At 40.7% G+C, this 15,225-nt stretch overlaps 1 protein-coding gene across 6 annotated transcripts in view; it reads left to right on the forward strand.

Annotated features, from left to right (window-relative positions):
- The window catches only part of SMOC1 (SPARC related modular calcium binding 1), a 206,057-nt gene that overhangs the window by 125,679 nt on the left and 65,153 nt on the right, over positions 1-15,225 (forward strand). For all 6 annotated transcript variants that reach the window (XM_078151493.1, XM_020986385.2, XM_020986386.2 and 3 more), the window contains exons 4-5: positions 6,902-7,001; positions 8,761-8,808. In XM_078151493.1, coding sequence (XP_078007619.1) covers positions 6,902-7,001; positions 8,761-8,808 — 148 coding nt within the window. The remainder of the gene's footprint in view (positions 1-6,901; positions 7,002-8,760; positions 8,809-15,225) is intronic.

Below are 15,225 nucleotides of genomic sequence, written 5' to 3' on the forward strand. Positions count from 1 at the left end.
AAGAAAGGATTCAAACCTAAATGAGAATTAATATCCCAAAGAATATATGTGAATCAAAGAACAAATCATAGAAACAAAAGAATTTTATTTAACAAAATGACAATAATAAGACACAATATCAAAACTTTTGGTGTATAACCAAAGCAGTTATTAAGGTAAAATTTGTATTTCTAAATACTTTCATCAGCAAAGGAGGCAGTGAGTCCACTCAGCTCTCATCTTTTCATCAGGGATTCTTTAAAGTTCTATCCTATTAATGTTTCATTTTTCCTCTTTAAAATGATACCCAATTTTGCAGTACAATTTATTCTTTGTTGTAAGCCTCTTTTTTTCTTTTGTCCTTTGGTATTTTGTGTTCTAATATTTTCCCACAATTTTAGGAGTTGCGGTATAATCTAGTGTGATCTGTCTGGTTTCTTGGCACTTGAATTTTATCTTTCTGGACACTTTAGTAATTTTCTTGACCTAGATGTACTGGATTTTGGTCTGTGACATTCCTGGGTATTTTTGATTTGGGATTTCTTATAGGAGGTGACTGGTAGAGTCTCTATTTTCTGTTTGTTCTAACAGATCTAGGTAGTTTTATTTTATGCTTTCTTGAAATATGGTATCCACTTTTTTTTTAATTTATTATGGTTTTAAAGAGTTTGATGGTTTTAAAATTCTCTCTCCTTAGCCTATTTTACAGGCAACTTGTTTTTAATAGTAGATGCCTCACATATTCTTTCAGAGATGCTCACTTTCCTCCCCCCCACCACTCCATGTTTCTATACTTCTCACACCTCAGTTATGAGAATATAGTTTTCCCCCTTCTGTAGAAGACTAGATTCTTTATCTTCCCCAAAGCCTTTTTTCATGTTCTAAACCATAATCTAGTACAGGGTGAATAGGGTTTTAGTGCTTCAAGATGGGCAATACATGCTTTCTAGAGAGCACCCTGAAATATCTGTCATTCTGGCACTTAGCCTCATGGTTCCCTGGAGGTGGGTGAGGCATACACTCACCCCTTTGGGAATCTCTGGGAAATGGGCTGCCCCCTCCAGATGTAACTGCACCCCTTATGGAACAGTACAGAACAGTGCCACACTCTCTGTCCCTTTCTTTCTCCTCCTCCCAAAAAATAATTTGCCTTAGATGCAGTTTTAACTGATTATCAAGCTGCTTACACTCCAGCACCAACTTGCTTACCTGTTTGGGGCATTTTACCCTATGGATAGCATAGTTGTCTTTGGGTTGTGTTTTTTTTTTTTCCTGGATTAGTCTATTGTGGAGTTCTTGGGGACAGAAATTGTTTTGTTTTGTTTTTTTTCTCTTTCACCACATCTTGACTATTTCTTACTCAAGACAGATAAACATACTTCCTGGCCTTAGGCTAAGTTTCCCTCCTCTCCAGCCTCCCCTTTTATGGGTATTTCCTGGCGCCCCCTTTCCTCCCACTCCCTTCAGTGTCTCCATGTTACTGTTGCCAAATCAACATCTTCTTTAAAATTCAGGTGACTGCACTTCCATTTTTTTTAGACAACTCCAGTTGGTTCCTTAACTTCCAAACCTTTACTTTTCTTCTTTATCACCTGTCTTTTCCCTCCCTATTCCAAACCCCGAAATATACCCATTTTAGGCATATTTGCCCTATCTACTATATAAAAATATATTTATCTCTCTAAACTTCTATAATTGTACTAGATATTGTGGTGCTGTTTATGTATTCTACTCATGTCCATATCAGGGAATAGCCATTAGCAATCTTATTGTAGTTATGTTTATACTTCAATTATCGATTAAAATATTTTTATTGAAGATTTAATTTATTATTCCTATTGCTTATGAGAGAGTACTGCTTGAATATCACAAGTATTCATGAATTGCCTGTCTGTGCATTTTCTAGTTCTACCTTTCCAGTATTCTTATACTCTATCTCCCCTGCACTATCCTACTTACTGTTCCTCACATAACACTCCAACTCCTAATTTCATGCCTTTGTACTTACTCTCCCCCATCTACCTCTGCCTCCTCACTTTTCTGCCTTCCTTCAGGATTCAACTCAAATCCCTCCTTTCCTTCCCCCACCCTACCTCACAATTTTCCATAGGGTTTTTGTTCTGAGATGACCTTCCTTCTCCACTGTTCCTATCTTAGATATACATAGTTATTTGCATGTTGTCTCCTCCATTAGAATATGAGCTTCTTGATGACAGGGACTGTATGTTGGGGGTTTTTTGTTTGTTGGTTTGGTTTTTGTTTTGTTTTGGTTTTTGCCTTTCTTAGCCTTACCTAGCAAAGTGTCCGGCACATAGGAGGTGCTTAATTATGCCTAGTGACTAATTCTTTATTCCAGTTCTCCATAGTTGTACATTTGTTATGTTTTACAGCTCATACCCAGCATGTCCCTCTCCGTTGCCCTTGGAGTGATATTTTTAATTTAGGCAACGTATAGTGTGTGTGTGTGTACGTATATATGTATGTATATATGTATGTATATGTACATATATGTATATATATATATACACACACACACATATATATGGTATATGGTGTGTGTGTGTATATATATATGGGGGGGTGGAGAGAGAGAGGATGGAGTATTGCATTTGGAGTAGTGAAAATCTAGGTCTGGGACCCTGAATAAGTCACTTTAAATCTATAAGCCTCCGTTTCTTTATCTATGAAATGAGAGGGGTCAGATTTGATGACTTCCAAGGTCCCGAACTTTAGAGCAAGACCCCATGAATTCTTCTGAAGATTGGAGTCTTTTAACATTTGTAGATATACATAACCTGCAATAGATTATTGCTGTTAAAAAGATGGAGCTTTGATTCAGAGAGAAGTTGGCTCCATTAAAGGAGCTTTGCCATTTCCTACAATAAATTCATCCGCCCTCCTCCTCCTCTTTAATTCTATATCCAGCTCACTGTCCATTTGTAGCATTTGTCCAAGATACATGTAATGATGAACAAACTCTCAGGACTGCACGTCATCTGAATGATAGTCATTAAACTGCTAGATAATATCCACAATAAAGAATGAAGCCTTACCATCTACACAGGAAAATATAAGTGGATGACATGAAATTTCATGAATTTAATTTTTAAAAGAAAGCTAGATAAGATTTTTACTAGTTTAAACTGGTCCTCCCCATCCCCATCAGAGCGTTGAGGATCTATTGCATATCAGTACGCAAGCAATTTGCTAAGAAAAAAACATGACATAAAGGATAGAATGTTTGATGTTGTTCTAGGAAGATATGAGTTTAAATCTTATCTCAGATACCTACTTGTGGTGTGAATCTGGGCTAGTCACACAGCTACAATCAGACTGTTTCCTTATTTCTCAAATGGAGATAATAATGCTAATCGTTGCTACATCAAAGGTTCTTGTGAGGTTTCAATGATGTATGTGAAGTCTTTGCTCTCAAGAGCTATATAAATGCCAGTTATTATTTGCTGTATCTTTTAGGCAAAAACATCTTTCTGCCAGTTTGCTAAAAAAAAAAACACCCTGGAAAATAAATCATACATTTTCTGGCATATCCTTTATTTCACAGAAACAACAACAAATTTTAAAAAGCACTTTTTTTAAAAAAGTCTAGCTTTTTAAGTTAGATGCTGTTCATGTTTAAAGGCAATGCTCACAGAAAAAGAAATTCATTTAAATAATTCTACCTGCCCCTTGAACTTGGTCTGACCCAGGTTTACTTCAGTTTTGTTCTTTGCCTAAGGAATTCTGCTGTGGAGTGATTCTGTACATCTAAATGCTATAAGAGGGTGTGAGTTTTATTTTTACATGCTCCAAAGAAAATGATAGACAATCTCTCTCTCTCCCTCCCCCTCTCCCTCCCTTTCCCCTTCCCTTTCCCTCCCTCTTTCCCTCTCTCCCTCCCTATCCCCCTCCCTCCCTTCCTCCCCCATCTCCTTCTCTCTCCCTCTCTCTCCTCTCTTCTCTCCTCTTTCTCCCCCCTTCTTATTTCTATTTCATTGGACTAGGAATCAGTCTCTCATTAGCTTTTAGCTGTACTATAGTACTCCAATCTAAGGTGCTCTGTTTAGCAGCAAAATCCAATGCTAATTTTGAGTCTTGTGTGCTGCTTGACTCCTCCCATCCATGGGAGAAGATCCTGGCATACCAACCTGGGTTTTATACAATAGGCTTATATAGAGAGTCAGCAACTCTCTGAGTGGAAAGAGATTTCTAAAGGCATCTGGTCTAACTGACGTTTATATAACCCCTTTTAAAAGTTCGTAAACTGGGGCAGCTAGGTGGCTTGGTGGATAAAGCACCGGCCCTGAAGTCAGGAGAACCTGAGTTCAAATCCGGCCTCAAACCAAACATGACATTTACTAGCTGTGTGACCCTGGGCAAGTCACTTAACCTCAATCGCCTAAAAAGAAAAAAAAAGTTCATAAACTGCTTTGGACATGTGACTTCATTAGAACCATATATTGGCCTTGTGAGGTAAGGACCAAAGGTGTCATTCCCCACCACCCCCCTTTTACAGATGAGAAAACTGAGATTTTAACTGACTTGTCCATATTCATGCAGCTAGTAAGATGAAATTCAAATCCAAGCCTTGCTGACTCCAACTCTAGCACTCTAACCCCAATACACTAACTTTCCCCTATACAGACTTGGGGAGACCATGTGTCAGATCAAGTCCCCTAAACCATAACTCAATGGAAGTCTGGTATTACATTGTTGAACGCTAATATAGATGCCCCATTCTGTCCCTCAGCACCAGGAGATAGTATTGACTTTGGCTATTCACTGTGTGTCTGGGTGGAGGCAAATTCTTCCATAAGTAGCATGAATCTGACATGAACCTTTAGAGTTGGTTTGGCATCTATTCTTTTATCCCATTTTTTTCAAATCTATTCTCTAAATTCAACAGTAAATTCCTTTGGAAAGGAAACTTGAACAACCCCAGGGTACTAGGCTTGGTTGGCACTGCCTTCTTGGTAAGAGACTGCTTCATGGAGCAGTAGGAGTCCAAGAGCTTCAGATGGAGTCAAATGGGTTGGCATGGTCTCCCAGACACATCTTTCTATAAAGATAATTAGTGGCAGAGGAGGGGAAAGTTAACAGCCAGATCTCATTAAAATCTCAGCTGTCAGAGAAGGATGATTTCTGCATGAGCTTATTCCTTTGGTACTGACAAAATCTAGAGGGGTCCCCTCCAAGTTTCCAGCCATCCTTCCCACCCAAGAAGTGTGGCTGGAGACGTCTAGGGATTTAGAGAAGCTCTGGCTGTTTGCCACTCTTAGTCTAAGAGATGTTTCTTTACCCAGCTGAAAGTGAACAGAACTGGGTCAGTGCCCAGTATGGCACTATGGGACTTCAGCTCAGCTGGGCACGTTGAGCTCCCATCTGAAGCCTTTGTTCAGTGTTAGGGTTTGTATACAATGAGCTTCTCAGCATTGCTGTTGGTTCAAGGTACCAAGCTCTGTTTGAGGATAGATGATCATTTAGCTGCATCGCTTGTGAGGCAGTGATGGAAGGGGGATGGCAGGGCCATGCATTAGCCTCTGTAGAGGGCTGACAGCTTCTTGACTTGTAGAAACTTCCTCATATCATCCTGCACAGGATAGTTAAGGAGATAAGATGATGTACTTTCTCACCTAGGATATGAGGGGAAGACAAAAATCACTGGAGTAATCAAACGGGCCTTTTTGCTTTTACGAGCTTTGGATGTGGGTGGTACAGAGGATAGCGTACTGGACTTAGACTTAAGATGACCTGAGTTCAAATCCTTCTGTAGACACTAGCAGTGTGACCCCTGGGCAAGTCACTTAACCCTGGTCTGCCTCAGTCCTCATATGTAAAATAGGGATAATAATACTATAAATATACGTAATGCTATATATTATATATAATAGTATATATATAATAATAATACCATACTCAGGGTTGTTATGAGGATAAAATGAGCTGTTTGAAAAGTGCTTTGCTTAAACCACTATATAAATGCTAGTTATTATTATTAGTTCTCCAATACGAACCACATGCTCCACTGTTCCCATAGTCCTTCTACTGCTTATTATGTGGTGATCATTTTGCTAATTACATAGAATGCCTTCTGGCTTGTGTCTGTCATGGAGGAATCATTGATGTGATCTGGTGATTACTATCTCGGTGGTCTTCAGCAAGTTATTTAACCTAATACATAAGGTTACAAATAAATGAAATGAAGCTAGAATGTAAATTTAGCTCTTGAGTCAAAGGACCAGACTTTGAATCTCACCTTTGAAGCTCACTACCTGTGTGACTTTGGGAAATCACTTTCTCTTCCTCCTGGACTTCAATTTCTGTATCTGTAAAAATGAAAAGGTTGGACTTGATTTCCTCTGAGGCCCCTTCCAGCTCTATGCCTCTGATCCTATGATTTATATTAATTAATTAATTTATCTTATTTTCACCCGAGGAGAGTAAAAGTAGTAACCTCTTTGATCCGTGAATGCCATCCTCCCAAAAGCAAAGCCTTTTGTTGCTATCCTCAATGCTCTAAGTCCTTCTCCTCCAGGAATCTTCCTGATTGACCCAATCTGACAGTAAATCCCATTTCTCTGTATTCCTTCAACATGAAGATCCTCAATTAGGATGATGTTAATATTACATGAAGTTTCTTTAAGCCTTATTTTAGGTGAATTACATTTGAAAGCAGATGTCTCTACTATTTTTTTCAGTATCCATAATTATTCCCAGGATGCAATGTGACATACTGTAACAGGCTTTTAATAAATGGTATTGAATGACCGATCTCTTCATGTGAATACACTTTGAAGTCAGGTGCGGGAATGGAGGGGATTGACAGCAGGTACCAGGTGCAATATCTACCTTCACAAGCCAACTTGACCCATCCCTACTGAAGCAATATCTGAGTCTAATGGCCTTTGCTTATTTCTCTAAACAGGTGCAGTGTCATACTTATACTGGGTACTGCTGGTGTGTCACTACTGACGGAAAGCCCATAAGTGGCTCTTCTGTGCAGAACAAAACTCCTGTATGTTCAGGTACTGTGGGGTGGAGATATGGGAGGAATCAGTGGGTGGAAAGAGAAATCCCACTAGGTCTGATACCGGCTGGACAAGGATGGGGGGAGTTGAGATGCTTGGGAGTGTTGGTGGGGATTGTGAGCTTTTTACTGGTCCTAACAGAGGAAGATCCAGCTCAAATAGGTCATGCCTCAGCCTGGGTAGAAATGATGCCAAGTGACTAGAATCGATGGGCTTTGGTTCTAGTCCAGCCCCTTGTTTCTTATCTTGTAAATGCCACATTATTCAGGGCAGATGAATATATGGGATTGTAAAAACCATACCCTTTGGGTGATCTGTGACAGAGGTACCTGTTTCTATTTTTCTGTTTCCAATTTTGTGGGCAAAAATTCTGCTTGGGTTAGTTTTAGATAGTTGGGGTGGGATGCAGTGGAAGTGACAAAATCAATACGTTTTATTTCCACACTAAAACTAAAGATAGAGGCCTTGTAAGGTTGATGTAAGAGCTTATTGTCACCCAGAAATGAATAACCTACTTCCCCTCCATTTTATTAATACTTCTTCCCCCATTCCCAAGGAAATTTCAAACAGAAGCGATTGAATGCCACCCTGGCTGGATTTTTTTTCTTTGACCAGGATTTAATGCATTCCAATACCACTGTTGTAGTGAATTTTTCTCTAAACACTTTGGATTGTTCACCTTTTTCATGGTCCCTGTAGATAGAAGGGGAGAGAGAAAGTGAATAGAAAGGGATATAAGCAATAGAATACCTAAATCCATAAGGCAAATAGGAAAGTTTGCTTTTGTATAGCTTTAAAGGGAAATTGGAAACTTTTACTTAGAGAGAAACCAAGACTTCTTTGGCTTTGGACATCTTATAAACTATCCTGGACAGCTTTCTGTAAAACAAAATAGGCCCAAACTAAGTGAATTCTCCCCTAAATCTCATATTTGGAGCAAAATGATATTGCAGGATTCGCAGTTCCGTGTGATATAATATATAATATAAAATATGTTATTATCTTTTTCAAGAGGATCTAGTGGTATATCTAAAGGAATATATTTCCCTGAATGCCATTTTGAGATGAGTTAATGATAGTGTCTGTCTTTCTATCACTCTGTCATTTTATAGATATGGCTTGCCTAGAGCTTACAGGTGCCTCAGTGGGAGAACAGGTCTGTGTGAGACATCCAGATGAATATAGCAGCATGTTTAGCCAAGTGTGCTTGATGTCCATTCCCTCAAGGGACAAGCCCACTCAGTGGAAAATTGTTTCCATGCCTGGGGCCATTTTTGCCCATTCAGTATGATTGGACCAACTATTTTCCAGTTAATGCAATTGGAAAATCACTGATTTCCTGCCCTAACCAATAAGATGTCAGTTATTGCAGCTGGGATGACAGAAGTGTTTTCTTTTTAGCTGGTTTTGCTGAAGAAATAACCTAGTCCAGATTGGGATGCTACTTAGCACACAGTAGGGGTAACTAAGGGAGGGAACTGCATCGAATAGGGATAGTAATGTGGAAGCGATACTTTGAATTAGGGAAATGAGAAAACCATGGAACGTTTCAATAGCACTTGGATATTGAGAATATTGGCATGAAGCAAAATCTCTCATATGGGACTGTGTACTAAAATTATATATGATTATCCTGTGTATAAAGAAAACATTTACATTCCATGGGCTTATACCATCAAGTTTTACAAAGACTTTAAAAGAAGTCTACCCAGAATACATCCTGATGTGTTTATTTTTTTTCCCTTCCCCAACAAAGGTTCAGTCACAGATAAACCCTCAGGCCATGGTAACTCAGGAAGGAAAGGTGAGTGAAGTTTTGTGATTTATTCAGTGTTTATCTCCACTAAGAGGTATTGTGGTATAATGGTAATATGGTATAAGTGCAGTGGTTCTCAAAAGGGTGGTCTGGGAACCCCTGTGTGTCCCTGAGACCCTTTCAAGAGATTTATGAGGCCAAAACTATTTTGGTAATAATACTAAATGTTTCCATTTCTAATACAGTAAATATTATGAACATGAACGAAAGGGCAGCTAGGTGACAGTGGATAAAGTGCTAGGCCTCGAGTCAGGAAGACTCATCTTCCTGAGTTCAAATCTGGCCTCAGGTACTAGCTGGGTGATCCTGGGCAAGTCACTTAACCTTGCTTACCTGTTTCCTTGCCTGTAAAACGAGCTGGAGGAGAACATGGGCAAGCCACTCTAGTGTGTTTGCCAAGAAAACCCCAAATGGGGTCATGAAGATTCAGACACAACTGAAATGACTGAACAACAACAACAGTAACATAAACAAAAGCTCTTTGGGGTAGGTCCTCAATAATTTTTAAGAGTGTAAAGGGGTCCTGAGACCAAAAAGTTTGAGAACCCCTGGTGCAGCAAACGGAGTGCTGGGTTTGAGAGTAGGTAAACCTCTGACATTTAACTGGCCCTCAACAGTCTGCTTAACCTTGACACATCTTTAGCAACTCTGTAGACCCACTAAGTCATCAACAGCTTGTCATCTACTTTGGTGGAAGGAGTTCCTTACATGATAAAAATGTGAGTCCTGGTTCCTAAGCCATTCCTAAACAGTCAAGCTGAAAACAGCCTCTGGTGAAACCTAGAGCTATCCCCTGGAGAGGCCTTGCCACTCTCCCCAGCCCCTCCTTTTTAAAGCAAATAATTATTCACAGAAATCTTGGTCAGGCCCAGGCGTATGAGGGCAAACACCTGGAATCCCCAGACAAGAGCCTTGATTGTCAGTCATATAATAAACACACCGTGAATGCAAGGACAGAGCAATACAGGACACCCACTGTGGGATGATTCGGTCTTTCATTCAATAAGAATGCAGTGTTCAGTATCTCCTGTATGTGTATACGTCCAGCACTGAAGCAGGGGACAGATGAATGTAATAGATAAGATCATAGCTCTGGAACTGGAAGGGAACTCGGAGGCTATCTTGTCTAATTTCCTAATTTTTTACGGAAAAGGAAATCTCCAGGGAGGTTAAGAGATATCAGAGATGGTTACACTGCTGTTGGTGTCTCTCTGAATATCCCTTATTCTATATCACCCATTATACATCCCAATATAACCAAGGACACCAGGTATTCTTGAGGCCATCTCAGTGATGGCTTCTAGTTTTCCCCTATCTCATGCCTTTGGGGTTAGAGCCTAGAAGACTGTCCGAGAGAGGTACTGTAGAAATAAATGGACCCTCATCAAGGAACATGAGTTCAAGTGCCCTGCTCAGAATCATCCTGTGAATTGTTGTTCAGTCATTTCTGACTCTGTGTGGTTTTTTTTGCAAAGATACTAGAATAGTATGCCATTTCCTTCTCCGGCTCATTTTACAGATGAGGAAACTGAGGCAAACAGAGTTAAGTGACTTGCCCAAGGTCACACCCTAGTAAATATCTGAGGCCAGATTTGAACTCAGGAAGATGAGTCTTCCTGATTCAAGACCTGTCACTCTATTCTCTGGGCCACCTAGCTGCCCCTGTTGAGAATCACTTCTAGTGGATAGCTGATTAGATGAGCCTGGTGGGAGAAGCCACTTCCTGGAGAAAACTGCTTCGGATGTTGGTGGAGCAGAGGATCAGAGGATTTGAAGTGAAGTGTGGCAGCAGGAGAAGAGAAAGTCCCATCTAGCAGCTCTTTATTTCAACAAATTCTTCTTGCTAACTAAATCATAAGCTTAGCTCTTCTAAACTGCTGCAAAAGGAGTCACGGGTGTACTCTAAACTTCAGTGCACTGAAGCAAAGTCTTAATTGCCCTGTCCTGGTTATTTTGGTGAGAGAATGAGAACAAGAAATAATCGATAATTTAAAACAAACAGCACAAACAACTTTATTATGTTGATGTGGTTTGGGGTGGTTTATGAGGAACTTTGGGGAAATTGAGGTTGTGGGGGAGTTTTTCGATTTCCTTAAAGCATTAGAAATCCTTATAAAAATACACGTTGTTTCTTCAGAATAGGTCCTACAAGTGAAACTGACCGACAACAACGTAAAACAAGTTACTTTGGCTTTTTTTTTACCCGTCCACTAAAAGGGAGCAAAGTGGAAACCCATGAGCAGTCCACATAAAAGGAATAAAGATGGGTCGTAGGGTTTGCTTATCTATTTTTTAAAATGAACTAACGAAGAGACCACCCAGTAGGTTTCCAGGTTAATTAGGATACCTTCACCCTAGGAAAAACAAATGGCAGAAATGTCGCCTCACTAAGCTGTTGATAAAGCTATGGAGGGTGTCTGAGGTGAGCCATGGTTCCTGTGTATTTCATTAGCATTAATAGGTGTTTCAGCAATTGGTCCTGCCCTGGTTGGGGGATTTGGAGCGGCACGGAAAATGAAATCTGCTGGTGACTATCAAAGCTTCTGAAGAGGGAATTGTTAGCAATTTCCTTTCTGGTGCACCCTCCAGTGCTAATTTCCATGGATTTTCCTGGTAATACCAGAGAGGATTGTGTCTTTGGCAGAACAATAGCAGTGGAGAATCTGGGGGATTATTTGGCCTCTGATGAGAAAACCACTATAAGGAGGTAATGTATTCCTCTGCCTGTCTGGGTAGATTTGAGATAGGAGCTGGTGTCCTTGGAATGTAAAGTCTCCCTCCCCGGTGTCTCCCTCCCTGACCACCTGGTGGAAATGACCACCCTCAGGCACACCTGTCCAGGAAAACTGAATTTGAACTGGTGCCCTAAAGGTGGGAGAGGGCATTTGTAATATCCTGAATCAACCTGCCAAGGTTCCTCTTTCAGCTGCCACTTAAGAATGGAATGTGTTCTGGAGGGCAGCAGGTGGGAAAAAGACAAAAGACTCCTTGTTAGAGTCAGTGCCCACACATGGGGTCTGCTTTTCCTATACCAGAGCCTAGTGTAATCATAGGACATGTCTCCTTCCTGATCCAGTTGGTTGTTTTTGTAGTCAGCCTCAAAAATGCATCAGGAGCATGGAGGATGGAAAGAGTGGAGAGGTATAGGAAGAAGGTTAAGAGGAGGGCTTGTCTAAAGTCTGTGTGGTATGTGCAGGGGGGTAGATTGGATTCAGATCCAATATAACTTTCCTTCCTCCCACTTACCCCTGTGAGTATGACTTCTTGACAGGACCAGAAAAGGATTCTTTCTCTTTGGTTGAGAGGAATGAAAAGTTGTATTGTAGACCAGAGTCTGGTTGCCAACCAGGAATTAGTCCTTTAAGGGAAAGGAGGGGAATGACAAGTAGAAGAGGCCCATGGAAATAGGGAGAGAGAGAGAAGGACAATCACTTACAAGGTCATAGCAGTTTGATGTGCTGTGGCCCCAGGAGGGAATCTCCAAGTGCCCCCAGGGTCCCCTCGCTCCCAGGTGTGAGGCCTGAGGGAAGGAAGGAAGGGGGGGGGGCACCAGCAGTGTTATCTTATACAGAGACACCTGCGGGAAGAGAGAAGGGTGAAAACTACAGACTGTTTACTTAATCTCTCAGAATAGCTTTTCCCTCTCTGTTCTTTGTGCTCTGAGGATTTAACAGACTCTTTTATGGGGCACATGTGTGGTAATTAACACAAGCTATATTAGGTCTTGTACCATATGTTTGAATTTCAAACAACAATTGATCTGGAAAGATCACATACTTGCCTGCCTTTCTTCCCTTTAGGGCCTGTTGCTTCAAGGGTGTGTGTGTGTGGGTGTGGGTGTGTGGGTGGGTGTGTGTGTGTGTTCGTTCACACACTCTCTAGTTAATTTTAGCAGTGCCACCTGACATTTGTATAGCAGTTTATGGCTTATGACCCCTGTTTCTCATGCATTTTCTCATTTGATCCCCCAAACATTCCTCTAAGGTGATATCCTCATTTTACAGATGAAGAAACTGCATCTCACAGAAGTTGTGATCAGCCCAGTAACACAGTGAGTCAGTGTCAGAGCTGTGATTCCAGCTTATGTCTCTCTCTTTGCAACCACAGCATTGGACTGGAGTCGTTTTCATATCCTGGCGCTGACACTAACTGGCTATGGGACCATGGATATGGAATAGTCTCTCTGAGTTCAGTCTCTTTATCTGTAATACAGAGAAAATGTCATTGTTCAGTCATTTCACTTGTGTCCAACTCCTTGTGACCCCATTTGAGGTTTTCTTGGCAATGATACTGGAGTGGTTTGCCATTTCCTTCTGCAGCTCATTTTATAGATGAGGAAACTGAGGCAAGCAAGGTTAAGTGATATGCCCAGGGTCACCCAGCTAATAGGTGTCTGAGGCCGGATTTGAACTCGGTCTTCCTAATTCCAGGCCCAGGGTTCTATCTACTGCACCACCTAGCTACCCTGATAGAGAAAATACTTACATTCATAAATTTGTTATGGAGAGAGGTTTTTTTTTGGGGGGGGCAGTAAACTTTGTTAACCTTAAATAATTAAATAAAAATATATTGTTGTCAGTATTATTTCAATTATCCCACAATGCTGTGGAGTTAGTGTCTTCTATAGGGAATCACATGACAGGTGGGCACAAGACTATGAAATATCTAAGAAGAAAAGCGATAATAATGCAAGATGAATGATCTTTTCCAAAAACCGAGGAGCTCAAATCATTCATTCCTGCTGTGACAAAATAGATGGGAGCAAATTATGCGACTCTTGGAAACTTTACTTCAATTTACTTTTTGGCATGTTTTCCATAAGATAACTGGCAGATGAGAAAATTTTAAGGGGAAAAAATCAAAACTCCATCAGAATTCTATGTAGAAGTTTTTATCTTTTCTAGGCAAATGATGCTGAGTATCAGAGGAGAAAAGATCTTTTAGACCAAGAGAACCATTTTGTTTTGAGAGGCTTTCCTGCATCCTCACAGCTTTCTCATCCTGAGCACAGGATGGGACTGCAATATAAACACAGGCTTTCAATATAGCTTCAAGTGTGAAGGGCTGTGAGAACTTTTTTCTCAAAGTCCCTTTTTTCTTCTTTATTTTTAGGACCTAGAACACTGACTAATGTCAGATCCGATACCTCTTCACTCAAATTCCAGTTGTAACGGTGCTCAGGAGGGGTGGCCCTGTGTTCTCAGTTGGAATGGGGAGAGAAGGATGAGTAGTTGGTAAACTGGATAATAACAGTAGTTAACATGTGGCGCATTAATATGTGTGGGTAGCTAGTGGATAGAGTGCTGGGCCTGAAGTCAGGAAGACTTATCTTCCTGAGTTCAAATCCAGCTTCAGACACTTACTAGCTGAGTGGTCCTGGGCAAGTTACTTAACCCTGTTTCCCTCAGTTCCTTACCCGTAAAATGAACTGGAGAAGAAAATGGAAAACCACTCTAGTTAATCTTTGCCGAGAAAACCCCAAATCGAGTCCAAAAGAGCAGGACGGGACTAAAATGATTGAATTTGTAATAGCTTTGCCATCCTTCAACTTATTTGCTCTTTGCAACAATACTACAGTACTTACCTCATAGGTATTTCCACCCTCATTTTGTAGATAAGAAAAATGAGGCTTAAAGAGGTCACAGATGGCTGGTATCAGTGGCAGGATTTGAATCTGTCTTCCTGACTCCATATCCCATATTCTCTCCATGTAGCCATACTGCATTTGACAAAGGGATGGTTATGCTAGCAACTGAGAAAAGCTCATATGATAGGACTGGGGCAGCTGTACCATGTCTCACTGATGTCAGTATCATCCACAGCCACAGTAAAGCAATGTTTCCTTTTGTTTTCATGGCTGCTTCACCTCTTGATAGGGTCCTTACCTTTAATAGTCTCTTTCTGAAGGAAGAGCAGTTCATATTCATTTGGTAGGAAATCTGAGACTCCCAAAATGAAAAGCAATTTGCTCAGTGTCTTCCCCTGGTTACCAGACAGAGTTGGAATTAGTAGTTCATACCGCCCCCCCTTTCCATTTTGTTATTTGATAGGGCTTCTAACATTATTACCCCAGACTAGGCTCAAATGGGTGATATAAAGTTGACTGTCTTTAAATCACCATCTTTAGATTAGTATTGTCATGGAAGATCTTCTGTCTTTGTTAACCTCAAAGAGCTACGTGAATGAATATAAACTGTCATCGGTATTGTTTCAATTATGCCAGAGGGAAATGTGGTTTACAGCTGGTTTAGAGTTAAATACTGTCCATTCTGGCTAATATCATTCCTCTGATCAGGCCCCTCGTGTCTGCCTTGTCAACTATATTTAGTTACTTATTCTCATTTTGGGAGGGTGAGGGGAAACAGAGGAGTTGAGAGGGGAAGACTCTTTTCTCCAACAGCCTAA

This window comes from Phascolarctos cinereus, unplaced genomic scaffold (assembly GCF_003287225.1).
Source record: "Phascolarctos cinereus isolate Bilbo 61053 unplaced genomic scaffold, phaCin_HiC Scaffold_3;HRSCAF=262, whole genome shotgun sequence".
Taxonomy (NCBI): Eukaryota; Metazoa; Chordata; class Mammalia; order Diprotodontia; family Phascolarctidae; genus Phascolarctos; species Phascolarctos cinereus.